General features: G+C 33.3%; 1 protein-coding gene across 1 annotated transcript; it reads left to right on the top strand.

Annotated features, from left to right (window-relative positions):
- The first annotated feature begins 77 nt into the window (after positions 1-77).
- On the top strand, positions 78-3,051 carry LOC133183354 (uncharacterized). The gene is made up of 2 exons (XM_061318310.1): positions 78-376; positions 2,311-3,051. Exons 1-2 carry the CDS (start codon positions 113-115, stop codon positions 2,425-2,427), a joined length of 381 nt encoding a protein of 126 aa, XP_061174294.1. The 5' UTR covers positions 78-112; the 3' UTR covers positions 2,428-3,051.
- Positions 3,052-20,687: the final 17,636 nt, after the last annotated feature.

Below are 20,687 nucleotides of genomic sequence, written 5' to 3'. Positions count from 1 at the left end.
CGTGAAAACCGGAAGTACTGTTCGGAAACTAAAAAAAAGGCTAAGAAAATTTCCGGGAAATAAAATTCTAATTTGGAATGGTTTTACTATTTCCTTGACGATAATAAACAATATGGCGGATAATCCTGACAAAATCTTGCCAACAGAGGACATTTCGAGTTCAAATACGGACATTGCTTTCCCTGATATGAGTTCAGCCGACGATATTGTTAGCAGGGCTCGAGAAGAAATCGAGAAAACAATGGAGAAGGCAATGGCGAACCAACAGGGGGGACAAGAGTTTGAAGAAGTAATCGAATATGTTGAACCTATACAGGATCCGTATGGAAAAGCCATCAAATATCTTGAGCAACACGACATTTTACAACTTTTCCAGGTTAGTTCGATAATTGAATTATTTAAAGTTTCCCTTAAATCCCACCAGTGATGGTTCTTCTGACACATGATATACATATAAAATTAGGGCACATATTATATAACCCCCACCCATCCCCTTATTTATAGTTGAATCCACATTTTTTAAAGCTATGTCCCTTGGTCGCCATTTTTATGAAAAATCCAAAGACTTTGAAACTTTTACATCCGGAACTTTGTTGTTTGACATTAAAATAATCATCAAATCTTGTATTTTGATTCCCCCAAGATGGGGCTAACCATACATTAAAAGATTTTTTTAATCACTGTGAATTTCTCAAACATGCCTAAATGTTTAGTAATGTAAAGAAGAGAAACATTGTTTTTTCCCTTTTGACCTTTTCCTTGACCCCACCACAGGGGCTTGCTCCCGGCATGTAATAATTATTTATTTAAAAAATCATATATGGTAATACTAAAACAACAATTGTTTTAGTATTACTGTATATAATTTTTTAATAAATAATTATTACACGCCAGGAGCAAGTGCCTATGATCCCACAAAGGGAAACATCATTTGCAAAGCGTGGATTGGACTATTTTATTTTTCAGGCACATAGTATCATTTTTGAAAGGGGGAGCTGAAAAATTATTTGACAACTTACTGATTATATTCGGCCAAATATGGTACTTGAAAAAAAAAATTAGACAAGCCCCCTCCCCAAACACACACACACACACAAAAGAGAAGGAAATTCTAATCTCCAAACTCAAATATCCTATTTTGTATGTGTGTGTGTGTGTGGGGGGGGGGGGTAGATTCCATCTTTTTCCCCAAACAAAGAGGTGGGTTCAATTAAATGACCTGTGAAAACCCAATGTCTCATTTCAAACATCAATTAAAAGTAGAGACTTAGTGCTTTCATTTCTTATAAAAAAAAAAGTTTAAACTGTGAGTTCAGGTATTAAAAAATGGGCTTTGTGAAATTGCAATGTTTTTGAATTTTGCATATAATGGATGTATTTGGGTACCTTCAGCAGAAAGTTAAAATATGAGCCCACCTCTTGATCTAAAACATGAATCATGTTTTATAGTCTTCAGAAGCAACTCTTTCATTACTTAATATATAATTGTACACTGTAGATCAGAGGTTGGGCTCTATATATGTAAAATATTAAAAACACCCTAAACTTTTGTCCATTCTTAAAGAAGTTTTCAGGATTTGAAGATAATGATGCAATTCATGACATCAATATAGGTGGACAAGCATTTGCAAATTACGTTATCTTTGATATGCAGTCACTAAGGGTCCAAGTAAAATGGAATGTATTGTCAACTAATTAAATTTGAGCAGTTTTGATTTTTCAGAAATTCACAGGGTCAAAAAAGGCCCGAAGTGAATCTTGTTCTTTATTAATATGTTACCATGGGATGTTTTGACTATATTGCAAAAAAATGTTTGTGTGTTGAAGGGGGGGGGGGGGTTCTACCAGCCTTGAATGAACATTCTCAAAAGTAAAAGGTTTTGTTTGGAAAAAAGGGAGCAACCCCCCCCCACCCACCCCCCCACCCCCATCCCTGACTCCTCTGATACTATGTGCCTGTTTATGGCCCATAAATGTTATTAAAGGACAATGAACGATGAGATATCTTGAGCTTACTTAGGTAAAACAATTTGTTTTCCTTCACTGAATGTGGGACATAACAGATATTTGTTGAGGGTGATTCCATCCTCACAGTGTCAGGGGTCATATGCTTGTGGTCACTATCGGAATCAGCTCCCCTGAAGTTGTGAGGATCTTGAAATACTAATACACTACACTTTACTGGAATAAATTCAATGGTAAAAATGAATTTAGTATGGCAATATTTGTAAACAGGCTGTCCCACCTTCAAAAGAACAAATATTTTTAACTGAATAAATTCAAAATGATTTATGTTGTTTTCTGTTTTAGGCTTTAACTGCAAATATAGTTTACTTTAAACCAGAGGACCCCCTTAGTTACATGATGAAAGAAATTGAAGTCATAAAAAAGGAAAAAGCAGCTGCAAAAACTGCAGAAAAGAAGTGAAACTTGTACAGCAAATATTTGGTTTTATATATCTGGGAGGATTGAGTGAGTCTGTACATAAAGTGTCCTGTATTTAAGATGAAAAAGGAATCAAAATTTACATCATATATTTTTTGTCATGAAGCCATGTAATATGTGCAATTACATTCAAAACATTGTGTACAATCACCGATATACAACAATAATAATGTTGATATTCCATGAACATTACATGTACTTTGTTGTAATTGCTTGCCACTTCACAGATCTTGCATTTACAAATGCTACAGTTTAGTTGTACAGTTTTCAAAATCCCTATTTCAGGACTTTTTTGAGGTTCTACATATAAACCTTTCACTAATTATGTTTTTGTAATGAATTTTGAGATTATGATCGTCAAATTGTAATGGCATTCTTATTATCCAGTATTAAGATGTAAAATATAGAAATCTACTTATACACATTAATATATATTTGTGGTTATATTAAGTGCCAAACTTGTTTTGTAGACTTAGAAATTACTTATTTAATATCTGTTACAGCATTTCCTTGAGAATAATAAAATAAATAAATTATAAAATAATTATAAAATAATTACAATGGAATTGTTCTAAGAGTTAAAATGATTGATTTAGCCAATGATTGATATATGTGGTACATATAAATGATTTTGATTAGAAAATAAAGCTATCTTTTTGTAAGATTGTTTTTTTTTTTCATGGAACATGTATTTGCATTTAAACCTTAAACTAAGATATAAAATACCACCACACTGGTTTCACAAAAAAAGTTATTAGTTTACATTTTCAAAAATATTAGTTTGATGCAGTGAAAAAAGGGGCAATATTTTAAATCAAATAAATATGCATGTTGTACGCTAACCTCCCTCTCCTTTCCATGAATTCCTTAATTTCTTTAGGAAGGGACCTTAATATAAACCCCCTAAGCTTTAGCATGGAACTTAGTTTAAAGTTTTAAGATTTTTATGTGAAGATGTCAAGTCTTCTGTTCTTAAAGGAAATTCTTAGTTTATTCTATATATATCTTCATTGCTCATGCAAAATAAATTTTATATACAATGCAATTTGTTTATTCAGTTTGTTTATTTACCAATTAAGGACATGACTCAAAATTGCAAAGAAAATGGGGGGTCAGTGTGCATCTTACTGAGCTACGGTACAAATAAGTTGACCTTTTTACACTTAAATTTTAACTCTTTGGTTAATCACTTTAATCTTTATCATATTATATCCGATGTAATTATGGCAATAAATATAATCTTATTTTACGTAAAATAGTTTGAATAATACTTGTTGTGTGACCTTTTTGCACTAAAATGTATCATATTTGGGGTATAAAAAGTCTAAGTAGGCAATGAAATATTTTCTTGTATCAAACTTTTCATGATTTATGTGCTGATCTGTTGAAATTATCGTGTTGTTTAAAATAATGAAACAAAAAGTTGGAGTCAGTGGTGTAAATTTTGAGATATTGGTCCAAGTGTGTGATTTTCATGCAAAACACTGTGTAAACATGCCAAGAAAAGGTACGCATTCTAGTTTTAGAGCGAACTCAATAAAAGCGGAATTAGCCTTAATCTGTGATTTTTCCCCAGGGAGATGTGTGCGAGGCAATTAATGTCAGCAGTTTTGAGGGAAGGATCTTAAGTTTTACTGGTTTGAAATTAAAGCTAGAATACTTATTATTTAGAAGCCTTTGCACCTTTTTTCCTGTTTTTTTTTTTTTTTTTTTTTTTTTTTTTTTTTTTTTTTTTTTTTTTTTTTTAAAGGGGGGGGGGCGATTTTCCATACAAATCATATGCGGTTAAAGAGTAAAAAAAGAAGGAAAAGAAAGTGAAATAAATGGTAGAGAATTAATTAATTGTTCAGTAAAAATTAGACGCCTTTCAAATTTTTCAGTGTTTATATATCAAAATATTTTTTTCCTAGTTGCCTGACGCCACGTGCGTCAGGCAGTATAAGGATTAATTTTTTCAAGATCCGAAACTAAGCGATCATTCTTAATGAACTATATTTTCTGGAAGCTGATTTACACTGGATTTTGTTACCTGCATTTAAACAAATACAGTTTGCTGAAGAAATAATCGCATTACTGATGCAAAATAATGATGTGTTTAATTCCTTCAGTTTTTTGGCATGCATGTTTATTCTTTGCGATTCTTTGTACGGGCATGTCCGTGTAACATTTTTTCTGCGTTTCTAGACTACTGGATCAGTCCATTTGCCTTCTACAAAAGGGGTGACAAAATCATTTCGCGCCAAATGTCACATGTAAATTATCTTCGCGCCTTTTTCTCGGATTGTTCTCTTGAATGGGTGATGGGTGAATGGGTGATATTCTATGGAAATAAATAACGTTTATTCTTTTAACCTGATTCTTAAGCTTCAGATTTTTTATTAATAGTAAATTTTATCTCATTTTTAAAAGAACACATTGTATATGGGCAGGCAGCACTAAAGCAATGGATTTGCTGATTATTCTTACTATATATCCCATAAGTGAACTAGTCCAATCATAAGCAAACTCCCTCGACCTAGTAAATGGGTCATCCCTTCTTGATTCAGTCCGTTTCCCACCTTTACTTTCAATATTACATTTATTAATAATGCATGTTACAAGGTTGGGCCGTTTTTAAAAAAGCTTAGAAAGTCAGCCAGTAGCATATTATTTCATGCTTTGTGATGAACAAGGATAGTGACAAGAGTAGGTCAGTTCCCATAGAGGAATGGGCTTAACTCCCGTAAGGTTCTAAGCAAAGAATCGGCAAAATGAAGAAGACATCATGATCTGTACTAGTTTTCATTTCATATAAAAGCACGTTATTATAATTATGAGAAATGTCCTGAAATCGATTGAAAAGAAAAACTAAACAATTTTAAAACTGCACATAAAGATGTATTTTTAAACTCATTTATAATACATGTGTACATGTATATGGTAAGACCATCAGCGCGTGAGTTTCGTCCGGGGGGGGGGGGGGGTTATTAGTGTCTTGTTTTGCTCTAGCTATAAAGTGTACAGTCCATTTACTTTGAGTTCTAGAGCAGCATTGAAGAATTTTTTGTCTCAAACACTTCAAGAAAAGGCAGTTAAAACTGTTAATAATTTACTTCGACGTCGAGAACGACGGAAAACAGACCAGTCTATAAAAAGAGGCCGTCTCATCAATCTATCACTGACCTGCAGAGAAGCGCGCCCTCTAGTAAGAGAGTACATGTAATATGAATTTCTTTAGAATCATCTAACTATTTTCCCCAAAATTATAATCTACGCTATCGCACTTAAAGTTAGAGTTTCATCCCAACGTAACTTGTCAGCCCGTGGACTAACTAATAAATGATTGAATAGTGGCATGTCTTAGATATTTGTTAATCTGCAGTATTTGGTTATGAGATTTGAGAAGATCCAAGATGGCGTTAGTGGCAGTAGGGTAGTCGCGACTCCGGAGAGTAAAAGGGAATGGAGTTGAACTTCTGTGTGTTTCTGTGAGTGTAAGTTTATAGCCAGACTATATTTATGTAAAACTATGAGTGTGAACTATCTTTAAGCTAAATAATTTCTATTTAGTCTGGTTTCTGTGCTTTTTGTGAATCCTTTGTGTAGACAGTCGTATATGAAAACTACTCATGTCAACAAAGCCAGCCAAGTCAGTTACACCTAAAGTTGTGGGTACAAAACGCAAACATACAAGTAATAGTCCCACAGATAGTTTAAGAAAAACTTCTCGAAGAAGATTCAGGTCTTCATCTTTACCTGACCTAAAGGATCTCTGCGATCAATCTCATTTTGATACTGATCTTGAAAAAATGGATGGGTCAAGCTCTGACACTACTGTAGATGACCAATCTACACAATACACACAAAATACTACACAGAGTACAACTGTTAAATCAGGTTCTTCTCCAAGTGAGCCAAGCAGTTCTAAACAAAGACAACCACCATTCATCCAAACACAGGGCCAAACATTTAGTCTCCCTGAACTGATATTAAGCTCCATGAGAAGTCAAAACTTTATGTCTCAATTAGTTCCAGTAATTGCAGAGGCAATAAAACCATCTATTGAACAAGCTGTGCAGGCAGTCTTCAGTTCTTTAACTGAAATCATCAAAAACCAAGCAGAAACAATATCTAAACAAAACAAAGAAATTGAAGATCTATCAACAAGAGTTAAAAGTTATGAAAAACAAAATTCTGATCTGCAGTGTCAAATATGGAACTTAGAGGACACAGTTGATGATCTCGAACAATATGGTAGGAGAAATTCTCTGAGATTTCACAACTGTCCTGCACCAGGAGAAGGAGCAGATACAGATATTAGTGTCATCGATATCTGTAAACATCATCTAGCAATCGAACTCAAAGATGATGATATCTTCAGGTCACATCCAATTGGTAAACCTAACAAGGATGGTAACATACAAATTATTTGTCGTTTCAAGAACTGGAAAATAAAAAACAAAATATATGTAGCAAAAAGAAACCTGAAGAAATCCGGCATCTTTATTACCGAAGACCTGACCAGATATAGACAGGCCATAGTAAAAGAACTTGCAAGTGCCAAAAGAGCCGAAAGAGTGCATTCGTTCTGGACTAGTGACGGTAGAATTTTCACAAAGCTCTCTGATAAAGGTCACAAATACCTAATCCGATCTATTAAAGAGTTGCACGATCTTGCTCCACCTCAGTGGACAACATCTGACCCAGAAGCTGAAACACCCGATTACCAGTATTAGCGACTTCACTATCGACTTATCAAAATGTGTCTAAAATAATTTACCATGATTACTGACTTCAGCTCTCATTAATGAATACTAAATAAGAATACCTAAAATAAAGTATGAATTCACTACACGGTAACAGTTTGAAATTATAAAAAAAATTTAAAAAAATAAAAACCTTCTCTCTCCTTTCATTATTACAGTATGACCACTGTTTTTTGGAAAGCCATGTATATAGTTTTCACATTGTTTATATTCAACAATTCTGCCCCTACGCATCTTGTTTTGTTTAGTGACACACATTTGTCACTTTTGTTACCCTTGTTTACACTTTTTATTTTCACTTTGTTTCCTTTATCTTTGTATATACGCTTTTGTTTTTTGTTTTTTCTTTATTTTTATTTTTACTCCTTATTTTGTTGTCACAGTTTATCCAACATGAATTCAAATGATTTTGATAATTGTTATTGCTTGCGGCTCTTACAATCAAATTTCTTCATTTGTTCAAAATTTTTAGCCAATGGCAGGTAACACAGTGTCACAATATCGAGCCGCGATAGGAATTTATTACTCAAAAACCAGATGCACAGTAAAATCAATGCTACCCTGTATCTTTGATTTTAGAAACGTACTTTCGTATCTATTACAGGTGTATAACTATTACTTTCAGATGTTCAAATGTATAGCCAACCAGAGTATGAAAAGCTCAATGCATGTATATTTTTGCTTGCAAATTATTCATCTACTATTATTATTGTCTGGCGACATTGAAACCAACCCTGGTCCGAATGGTGTTCCTATTCATAGTTTAGATATTTTTCACCTTAACATTAGGAGTATTAGAAACAAAATAGAAAGCTTAACCTCTTATGTAACTGACTTCGATATCCTATGCTTTACAGAAACACACTTGGACGCAAGTATAAGTAATTGCGAAATTTCAATTGAGGGATTTAATACAATATTTCGAAAAGATAGGAATTCGCACGGAGGAGGAGTTCTTGTTTATATATCTGAATCTCTTCGAGCCATAAGACGCGATGACCTTGAACCCACCTTATTAGAATGTATCTGGTTAGAAGTGCGTGTACCTACCTGTAATTTTTTTCTCTGCTGTGTCTACCGTCCACCAAATAGCAACAAATCCTTTTGGAATAATCTTATGTGGTCTATAGAAAAAGCTTCTGATATTTCCAGTAAAATAATTTTAGTTGGAGACCTTAATGTAGATTTTTTTAACATTCCTCGAACACACATCATGAATGAAATTCTGTTAAAATACAATCTCACAAACACTATCAATGAAGCCACTCGTATCACGAGCTCATCGAACACACTTATTGACCCAATTCTAGTCAATCCAGATATTTCAGTTCTTCACTCAGGCGTGTTACACACAGACAGTGCAATAAGCGATCACAAAGGGACATATATTTTTCTTAAATCAAGCGTTAATCTAGACCAATCTTATGAACGTAAGGTGTGGGTATATAAAAATGCAGACATAGACAAACTAAATTTACTTATCGAAAATACCGACTGGGCAAACCTCATTTGTAATGCACAAAATGTTAATCAGGCAACTGAAAACTTTTCTTTGGCATTCATGAATATAGTTAGACAATGTATACCTGAAAGATCTGTTATTATACGGCCGAAAGATAAACCATGGTTTGATTCCGCATTGCGCAAAACTCTTCGTATAAAAAATAGACTTAAACGAAAAGCTCAAAAAAGCAAAAAAGACTCTGATTGGACAAATTTTAAACAAGTGAGAAATAAGTTTAATAATATGAAAAAACATGCAATTGAAAATTACAAGAATAATCTAGAATTACATCTTACTGACGCTAGCAAAAACAACTCGAAACTATACTGGAAATTATTGAAGGATGTTTTTAAAACTAAAGTTACCTCTGATATTCCACCATTACAATATATAACAGATACTGGTTGTACAAATATTGCTTATTCAAATGAAGAGAAAATAGATGTACTCAATAATTATTTTACATCTGTATCATGTGTTGATGATAGTGGTTCAGAATTACCTGAGGTATATCATGTATGTAACAGTGAAATTAGTAGTATATGTATTACTGAGCAAGAAATAATTGATATTGTATCAATGATAATATAATAATAGTATCAATGGTCCTGATAATATAAGCCACAAGATGTTAAAATCAGCAAAGTTTACTATTGCTAAACCGCTTTGTTTATTGTTCAATAGATCTCTGAATGAATGTATTTTTCCCTCCGGTTGGAAATTAGCAAATGTACTTCCTCTTTTTAAAAAAGAAGATCCTTCTGTAATGTCTAATTATAGACCAGTTTCATTGTTGAGCTGTGTTGGAAAAATCATGGAAAGAGTTGTGTTTAAATATATTTATAATTATTTTCATGACAATAATCTTTTTTATAAATATCAGGCTGGTTTTTTACCTGGTCACTCAACAGTGTACCAGTTAATAGAAACATATGACAACATTGTAAAAGCTATTGATGATGGAAAATTTTGTTGTATGGTATTTTGTGATCTTTCAAAAGCGTTTGATCGTGTGTGGCATAAAGGTATTTTATTTAAACTTAAAACATATGGAATTTCTGGTAGTCTGTACAAATGGCTTGAGAATTATCTTGAATGTAGATATCAACGGGTGATGTATCGTAACTTGTTATCAACACCCAAACCCTTATTTGCTGGTGTTCCTCAGGGCTCCGTTTTAGGACCACTTTTGTTTTTAATTTATGTGAATGATGTTGCTGATAATATGGTTACTTTTTGTAGATTATTTGCTGATGACAATTCTTTGCAGCATTCTTCTCATAATATGAAAATTATTGAAAGAGACTTAAACAAAGATCTAAATGCTCTGGAACTTTGGTCTAAAAAATGGTTATTGAAATTTAATCCCTCTAAAACTAAAGCAATAATGTTTAGTACAAAGAAAAACATAGAATATCCTAAGCTTCTTTTTCAACAATGTCAATTGGACTTCATCTCTGAACACAAACACCTCGGAGTATTTTTTTCACACGACGCTAGTTGGTCACTGCATATTGAAAATCTACTGTCTAATGCCTACAAAAAATTATCTCTTTTGAAAAAATTAAAATTTAAAGTAAATCGAAAAACTCTCTCACTCATGTATACGTCATTTATAAGACCGCAACTTGAATATGCTTCAGTGGTATGGGGATGCTGTCAATATAGTGATAACGATAAGTTAGAAAAACTGCAACTTTATGCTGCTAGAATTGTAACAGGGTTAACAACGATAGCTTCTAAAGATTCACTATACTTTGAAACGGGATGGGAACCTCTTAGTTGTAGAAGACAAGAAGCTAGAATAAAAACTATGTTCAAGCTTCATAATAATTTAGTGCCTGAATACTTAATGGACATACTTCCAGATATGCGCTGTAACACATCTATATACTCTACAAGAAATTCTCAAAATTATGATATTCCAAAATGTCGATTACAAACTTATAAGTCTACATTTATTCCGACAGTAGTTAATGAATGGAACTCAATTCCACTCGAAATTCGAAATTTACAGTCAATGTCAAAATTCAAATCTAAAATTAGTACTAAAAAATCTGCTCCACCATCATACTTTGATTACGGTAACAGACGACTAAATGTTCTGCAAACCAGACTACGGCATAATTGCGTATTGAATAGTGACCTTTATAGATGCAATTTAATATCAAGTCCTTTATGCTCCTGTGGTAAAGTTGAGGATACATATCATTATTTTTTTGTATGTCCAAAGTATGAGAAAGCCAGAAAAGAATTCTTAAATAAATTTTTACAATTTGACAAGATCCACATTCTAGATACTCATGTCTTATTATGGGGGGTAGATTCATTGAATGCTGCAGAAAATGAACGTCTCTTTTCTTTTGTTCAATTATTTATTAAACATTCTGGTAGATTTCCTTGTTAGCATTAACTAATGTATCAGTATATGCATTGGTACAAAATTAAGTGTATCTATATATCAGCAAAATGCATCGTTTTGTAAACTTTTGCAATTATTGTATACTTTAAAACTTCATGTTTAACTGTGACGATTTAAATATGTAATTTACATGTAGGGAGAGGGCGTAATAAGTTTTCAGAACTTGTGCCCAATCCCATTGTATTTATTAATTACAATAAAATATGTTCAAACCAGAAAATCAATTGTACATCTTGTTTAATGAAGTATCGCAACTATGTCGCTCCTTGATGACGGAAACGTTTAGCACTTCTCTTGCTTATACGTTCCATAGATATTGATAGATTAGTCAGGCAAGCTTTTTGAAAAGCTATTACTTGTATAAATTAACATCGGGCACGATGAACTTGGTTGTTGTGGAAGGAGTCTCGCGCCCTATTAAGGTATCATACCGGTAATTGACCAATGAAAATGAACTTAGTCAATTGTAGTTCCATACATATAAAATTATTATTTTTTCCTTTTGAATTTTTTTTTTTAATTTCCTTCCAGTCTATTTTTACAATTTTGGTACCTGTGTCTAGTGCATTTTACATATTTTGTAAATAAAGGTTTTTGACAGGAACTATTTTTTTTTTTTCAGGGCATAGGAGGCTACTTCCTGGGGTAGAAGTTTATTTTTCTTTGACTAAGAAAACGGAAAACTTAGGATCCACCCCCTCAAATCTGCTGCCGTTAATTGTCTCGCCAGCGTTAGGGGAATATGGGTGATTTGCATCAATTACACTTTTATTGACTCCATCGCTGTGGAAAAATGGACGGGATTTCTTGGCATGTTTTATCTTGACTTCTTTAATATATCTTCATTTCTTGGCAAATTCTGTTGAGTGAATGTGTAAAATCTGTTCTAAAATATAAATTGAGACCTATATTAATATTCCTGGTATATCATAACGGAAAATATTCTCTAAGTGAAAATATGTGGGCCTTATGTTCCAAGATATTAAATTTAATAGATTTGAATTTTCTTCTAAATATCCTTCCACCACAAGAAAGAGTCCCTCAAAAATCTTGCTTCTTTATAAATAAAAAAATTAAGGCATTGTGATGTCATTCGCATTATGACGTCACAGTAACGAATAGCAGCTCCAGTATCTGTTTTAGAAACATCCGGGTTATAATGACTATTGTGACGTCAGCACTATTGTTGCTTCACAGAAGAACGTTTCTATTTTTAGAAATAGCAGGTTAATAATTTTTTTTAGAAGCTTAAAATCGAAACATCCAGTTTATAAGGCTTTTTTTTACTTGATCATGTCATCTAGTTTGAGCAGCTAGCTGGCAACGAAAGAGAAAAATAATGATTATTTTTAAATTTTAAGTACAAATAAATATTTGAAATTAATTATATTATTTCAAATTTATTGTTTTGCTACTTTACCGCATTATTATGTTGTCTAAATAAGTTTTTCCATAGGCACTCCCCAGCTTAATTGCTAAAAAAATATATATTCTACTTTACCATAAACACAAGATAATGCATTTGAGGCTATTGAGCTGGAATGTTGGGGGAGTTATATCCTCAGTGGTGTGTCTCACAAATGAACTACAGAATATCATGTGTGATGTTGAAATTTTAACAGAACACAAACTTGCACCTAAATATTCTGGACACTTAAACAGCATATATCCCTATTACTTTGCATCTAGTAAATCTGAAAATCTAAAGGCTAGTGAGCTCCTGGAAAATCTGGTGTTGTTTTACTTATTAAACATGGCCGTAGGAACCAGGGGGCACGGGGGGGGGGGGGGCAATAATTTTGCCGATATATAGATTACTATAGAAAACATAGCTACTATATGCTTGTGCCCCCTCAATAAAAACGTCTGATGACCTTTTTTTTCCTTTTTTTTTTGTCGCTTGTCAAGGAATTTTTGGTAGTTTGATAGTGCTCCCTCAACCGAAAATGTATGGCTGTGCCCCCCCCCCCCCCCAAACTGAAATTGCTTCCTACGGGCCTGTTAGAAAATCCTCTTTATTCAATGTGAATGAAATAGAGATTGATTTTCCTAGAATAATGTGTATTGAATGTAAAAATACCAATACAGCTAAAATATACAACGTTCCAGTTGAAATACAAGGATGAAATATCAAAACTGCAAGAATCTATACTTATAAATTAATAAATTTTGCAAATAAACTCCGAAACGGATGAACCAGACTTTTTACTTACTCCTCTAAAAATACACTAGATACAATATGATGTCCGTAAACTATATTTAGATTTCACTCGCGTTGTAAGTATCGTACATTAAATTAAAAGTCTACTTTTATTTTCTATAAACAGCCATGAAATAGCAAAAACGTGAGTATGGTGGCGTTTCCGGTTGGCGGATCTAAGTTTCTGGCAATTTTCAATGAAACTGACAACAAGCAATCGTTTATTTATTTCATAAAACGTCATCATTGAATTATTCAATCAAAACTTGATTTAAATGACATAAAAGAAATAAGTTGTGATAACCGATTAAGAAGGGAAATGTGCAAATTATTTTTGTCATTCACCGATCTTCATATTGACGGAAGCTTCTAGAACATCATATAGCATCGAGCCCGATGTTAAAAAGAAAAACGAGACGATTATAGCTGCAGGAACATAAAAAAGTTTATGTGTGAATGGTCATTGAAATAATGGTAAATTGATAACACTATAAGTTGTGAATATATTTATATATCAAAAGACTGTTACATATATGTAGTAGGTTTTCCTAATAAAGGATGACTGCACTTAACGCCTGTTTTTGGGTCCTTTTCGGTTGCTTCTGTTGCTTTTATATCTAAACCTTATCTCACTTTTGTATGTTTATGAAAGAATACTGTCAATTTGGAACCACATTTAAATCTTAAAATGATTTTAGACTGTGATACAATAAAATGATTCAATGTTTTTTGTCCTTACTGCTTTCCAAATATAGTGAATTTACACTTACCTGCCCTTGATTGAACATTAGATATGCATGAGAGGTGGAGCTAACATTGTAAGAATGGCTCTAAAATTAGACTACATGTACATAAATAACAATGACATGTTTTGAAAAGCGAACGTGATCACTCTTTCCAATCTCCCTCTCCATTCTGTATAGCACAAATACACTTCTGACAAAGGTTTCAAAACGAAATTAACAATATGAGCACATCAATGTAATTAAAGCAAATTTATATCAATGCCAGATGAATTAACGTGTTCGAACACAATGTCCTAGTTAGCACATCACATGCTTCCTTACAAGTCACGTGACGGAATTTAGTATTCACAAAGTTACCTGAGGTAAGAAATCACGTGGTGAATTATAATATTCAACATGTCACAATCCTTGGTTACAACACAGAGAGCGAATGTAAGAAGAAGCAGTTTTTTCTCTTTTTAACCATGAGCGCATGTTTGTCTATTAATCTCCTTTTGACACATTATTATTTATGCAAATATACAACTACTGTTAAACGTAGAAAAATAGACAAACATGCGCTGACTATGTATAAAGTCAGTAAATAAGTGGGCGTCCTCATTATCGAACGGAGATTCAAGAAATTGTGATGACCCCTGCCTTTGAAAACAACTTCGAACTTCGTAAATACACACTTTTATTAAACGTAATTACATAAAGTTGTAGATTGGATGTTGACCATTCTTGCAATGAAAAGAAAAATGCTTGTTTTGAAAGTTTATTTTGTCGCAAATTCCGCATTTCCTTAAGTGCAGTCATCCTTTATCGGTAAAATATTCCTCACTGAGAGCATCGTGGCAACGAACCCGAAGTACAATTTCTACTTCGTAATAAACTTGCTTACATGAAAAGAGAAAATTAATGAATAAGACATTGTTCAAATACGATTAAAGCTGTAAAATTTTGTGCTTTAATCAATACATTTTAGTTTGTTTTTTTTTCTGAATACAGTCCTTTGTATCAAATACTCGGCCTATTCATAGGGCGTTAAAAGCTAATTTTTACACAAGTACTTGCGTCTTGGTTTATACATGTATATATGTATGTACCTTATTGATATGTAAAAAAAGTAAAGTACATTGTTTACATATCAATAAGGTACATACATATTTATAAACCAAGACCCAAGTACCTGTGAATTTTTAACCCCCCCCCCCCCCCCAAAAAAAAAACACACCAATCATGTGCATATTCGCTGCTTTTATCCTTGACGGAAATGATATAAGAGCATCTGAAGGACAATATCCATAACATCATAAACATAGTATAACAGGTTTCACAATAAACATCAATTAATGAAATTGTTATTTTTTCAAGTTTTTACAAAAGGGGGTGGGTTGTGGGGGGGGGGGGGGGGGGGGGGAGAGAAGCACATGCGGTATTTTGAACAAAGTATTTCTTCCTGCTATAACCCTGTAGGCTGTCAGTAAAACTACAATATATTTAATTTTCTGTCGGTGGCGGTATAAATTCAATTCCCAGCGCTTGCGCGGGATTTCATCTAGTTACTAGTATATGATTATTATTCTAGACACGGTCATGTTATCATAGGTGGTGATTTTAATGCTAGTTGTCAAGAAAGAAACATGGGTCGCTGTAGTTTCTATAAGTCAAAAGAATTAATAAAATTTGTAGGAAAAATAACCTTCATTGTCCATATGCAAGTGACCATTTTTGTACCACTAAATATGTATACATGTACCTTTACTAGAAACCAAACTACGCTAGATTACATTTTTACAGATACATACATGGGAATGTTACTAAGATCCTATGAAATTCTTGATGAAGGATTGATATCGAGTACATCGGATCATTTACCAGTGTTTGATGTAAATAGAAAAGAACATAACCTTGAAAAACTTGAAAGATAGTTCTCCTGTGTGGCATAAAATTAAGTTGAATTACGTTCCTACGAACTACATGTATCAGAACAACTAGAGGCTAGATTTAAAAACACAAGATGAAATTCCCTTATGCACAACAACAAGAATTTCAAAGAGCGAGGGTGTATCACAGCTGTATTTAACTTACACGAAACAGTTTTGAACTACAACGACCATGGTAGTCCGGTCTTTGTAGCATTCCTAGATAGAAGCATATGATACTGTGTGGAGAAACGGCCTTTTGGTAAAACTCTATAACTTAGGTGTTAAGATAAATTTTTTGCCTGAATTGAGTTTACGGTATCAAGACTTTCATCGTAGAGAGTTTGGAGAAATTCTAAGACTACATGTACACGTATGCGTGCCACAGCTCCTAAGTACTAATCCAAGTCCTAATCCAAGAATGTATATAATGATTTATATTTGTTTAGTAGAAAAATGGTTTGTTCACTGGTTATAAAGCTGTTAAAAATGTGTAGAATGTTTTTATGCATTAGATTCTTATCAGATTAGTATACATTTTTATCAACCATAAACGTTTATTCCTGGGTAGAATTCTAATGTTGATAAGTACATATTATACGTATAATGCACGAAAGAAACAAATCTTTGTTACTAGTATATCTTTTTTATGGTGGCATATTTCTGCCCCCTACATGCAAGATAAATTATGTTAACAAGCAACATTATTATGTAGACATGCGACTTATTTATGTCAACATGCAAAATAATTATGTTGACATGCAAGTTACCAATTTCTTTAGAGAATCTAATTTTAATATTGGTAAACTCACTTACTAACGCCATTATGTGACATCATACAAGCAAGATACAACAGGAATATGTTGACAGGCGACTTATTTATGTCAACATGCAAGATAATTATGTAGACATGCAACTTATTTATGTCAACATGCAAGATAATTATGTAGACATATGCATGCAACTTATTTATGTCAACATGCAAGATAATTATGTTAACATGCAAGTTAATTATGTCAACATGCGAGATATGTATGTTAACATGCAACTTCTCATCTTGCATGTTGACATAAATACCCTGCATGTTAAAATTATCTCGCATGTTGAAATAAATAAGTCGCATGTTGACATAAATAAGTTGCAGGTTGACATTAACATAATTATCTTGCATGTTGACATAAATAAGTCGCATGTCTACATAATTATGTTGCATGTTAACATAAATAATTCGCATATTGATATAAATATCTTGCATGTTAACATAATTATCTTGCATGTTAAATAAGTCGCATGTCAACATAATTCTGTTGCAGCTTGATTGTATAATGTCGTATACTGGCGTTAATAAGTACTTTTACCAACATTAAAATTAGATTCTCCAAAAAAATAGGTAACTTACATGTCAACATAATTATTTTGCATGTTGACATACTTTTCTTGCATGTTAACATAATTTATCTTGCATGGGCAGAAATATGCCACCATACTTTTTGACCGCTGTAAAACAAAAAGTTGGAAAGACAGTGCTGAACCCGTTTCATATTTTCATTACACACACACAGTGTATTCAATTTCTTTTTCGTGACCACGAATTAATAAAAAAAAATCTCGTACCTTGATATGTCCTATACCAGCCATCGTAGATTTTTTATTCAAGCCCAAAAATATTTATGAACCTAAGGAGAATCCATAGTCTGCAAGTCCTGCTAAGACACCGCAAGTTACCCCTACCCTTCATGTTTCACTTATCCCCTGAGGAGAAAGTAAACACCCTACTACGCATTTTAAGGCAAAATTTCTCATTAGTTTAAATTCCATATTTTTTTCCAGATCTTTCCCAGTTTTGCCTTAAGGATATCCGTTCCTCAGCTTGGAATGATACATGTAAAGTTCTCTTTAAAATATTATTTAATTAAAAAAAATTCATAATGAAGTTTGAAAGTTAAAATAAATCCTTTCGTACATTTTTTTTTTATTTCATACATTTCAATATGATTCAAGGTTCTTTGAAGTCTTAGAAATGGTCTTGTAAAAAGTTGACTTTTGTACCCCATATAAGTACAAAAATGAATCATGTTAGAGAAATCGAATTTCCTTTAGTCTAGCCTTAGATACCAATGCTTATTAGCATGGTATGAAATTAGAAGCTTTTTACACCACGAATTGTATAACAATTGAAAAAAATAGAAGAACTAAATAAGTTATAATTAAGCTTATTAAAAAAAAACATGCAATTTTCCTGAATACCTGGATACATACAGTTTTTTGTCCTAAAACATATTTGTTGATTAATTTTCAATTAGAAAATGAATAGCTGGTGATGTATTCGCATTCCCCTCCCCCCCCCCCCCCCAATATTTAAGTTTTGATAATTTTCCCTTATCATATGATTAAGTACATATATAATGTTGAACTTTGGGGAAAATATGGGTGAATTTAGGGACATTTCTTACGAGCATTTTCAATTACTTAACTGCTGATTTTCAGAATCTGGGGATCAGACTACCTTAAGTATTTCTCGGAAAGATGCGAATGTTGTGTCATAAAATCTGACGGCCCATTCTACCCTGTATGCATCCCAAGACATTTATGGAAAGGAAATAACTATGTTTTAAATGGCACAACTACAATGAAATTAGTAACGTGTGACATATTTTTGCTTTCTTATGTCAGTTTCGAACGGTAGACAGACATCTCGGCCCAACGACATCTCGGCCCTGACAGGTTGGCCCAATTTTGTTGACACGTCGACCCATATAAAAGACGGTTGAGGCTATCTGGTACCGCTTGCAGGGATGGCTGGCAGGAGTTATCTCTCCATGAGTGCGTACGAGTTATCTCGCATTACAACGGTGATAACCATGAATTTGTACCCTTATTAAAAAGTTCCACATCAATCGTTCTCTAGAAAGATTAATGTGTATTTAATATGTAAAACGTAATAATTAAGAGAGAGAGGGAAATTTGTTTTCTAATTGCTGATCTTAAGATCTTGCGAACTTGGGGGTGGTAAGGGGGAAGGGGTGGGTCGTCACAATAATTTTAACATCAATGATTATAAAATCGTCACAATAATTTTAACATTAATGATAATAAAATGGAAACAAAGGTGTTTAACAGAGCTGTGACCCCCCCCCCCCCTTCAAACATATGCATGACGAAGTTTATTTACTGAAATATTTAATTGTTGTATTTATTTATTTATTTACAATGTATTTAATTCATGTATTTTGGCTTCTAAAGGAATTTCTCTCTGGTTTTGCCCCCAAACTTTTTAATAATATTGCCTAGAGAGCACAACCCTGGATCAATGGAGAGCCGCGATTCCCAGACCAATAAATATCTAACCCCCCCCCCCCCCACCCTCACACACACACCTCCCTACACACACACACAGAGAGAGAGAGAGAGAGAGAGAAACCCGCCTGATGCAAGATATGCAATTTTATGAACGGGATGCGTCTTGATATAAACAGCATTACAAAAAAAAAAAAAAAAAAGAATGTTCATAGTTTAACGGTATAATTCTCTGTATAATATTCCTATTTTAGAATTTATGGATTTTTGCTGCTGCAAGCAAAAAACTTTTCATTCTAACTGGTCAATATTTCTCAGTGAATAATTCTTCATTTCATTTCTTTTTTTTAATGCTTTGGCACCATTAAACAGTATCAAATGCATATAAAAAAAAAACTAGAGACATTTAGACAAAAATATCGGTTTATTTCCTATCATTCGATATATTGGTGGTAAAGAGTGCTTGTGATTACACAGATTTAGCTCATGCTTCAACTATTATTAAAGTTTATCTAAATTTGGCACTCTGAGAAATGTGGCCAAACATGAGAGGATTGTTATAAGAAATTAGGACATAGCTGAGCAATCAACCCCTCATGCATTCTATTGAAATTAAAACAAAACATTAAGATTAAACAGAAAAAAAGTATGATCGAGAACTGGATTATTTTAACGGTAATTTTATTCTAAATATGCAAAAAACAAACACAAAAAAGGAGAAGACATTTACGCCACATGATAAAAAAATAAAGCACTCTACCTCTAACAGTTACCAGATAATGATGCTACCTACCTCTAACGGGTACCAGATAATAATGCTACCTACCTCTAACAGGTACCCGATTACAGGACAACCTTCCTCTAACAGGTACCTGATTTCAAAGCTACCTACCTCTACCATGTACCAGATTTCAAAGCTACCTACCTCTAACAGGTACCATATTTCAAAGCTACCTACCTCTAACAGGTACCATATTTCAAAGCTACCTACCTCTAACAGGTACCAGATTTCAAAGCTACCTGCCTCTAATAAGTACCAGATTTTAAAGCTACCTACCTCTAACAGGTACCAAATTACAGGACAACCTACCTCTTACAAGTACCACATTTCAAAGCTACCTACCTCTAACAGGTGCCAGATTACTAGACTACCTACCTCCAACAGGTACCAGATTACAGGACAACCTACCTCTAACAGGTACCAGATTTCTAAGTTACCTACCTCTAACAGGTACCAGATTACCGGTACAAGACTACCTACCTCTAACAGGTACCAGATTTTAAAGCTACCTACCTCTAACAGGTACCTACCTCTAACAGGTACCAGCTTTCTAAGTTAGCTACCTCTAACAGGTACCAGATTTCAAAGATACCTACCTCTAACAGGTACCAGATTTCAAAGCTACCTACCTTTAACAGGT

Source organism: Saccostrea echinata, unplaced genomic scaffold (assembly GCF_033153115.1).
Source record: "Saccostrea echinata isolate AGI-Se365-2 ecotype Australia unplaced genomic scaffold, CSIRO_AGI_Sech_v1 ptg000009l, whole genome shotgun sequence".
NCBI classification, from domain to species: domain Eukaryota; kingdom Metazoa; phylum Mollusca; class Bivalvia; order Ostreida; family Ostreidae; genus Saccostrea; species Saccostrea echinata.
The sequence above is the reverse complement of the archived record's forward strand: the minus strand, read 5'-3'. Positions and strand labels throughout refer to the sequence as shown.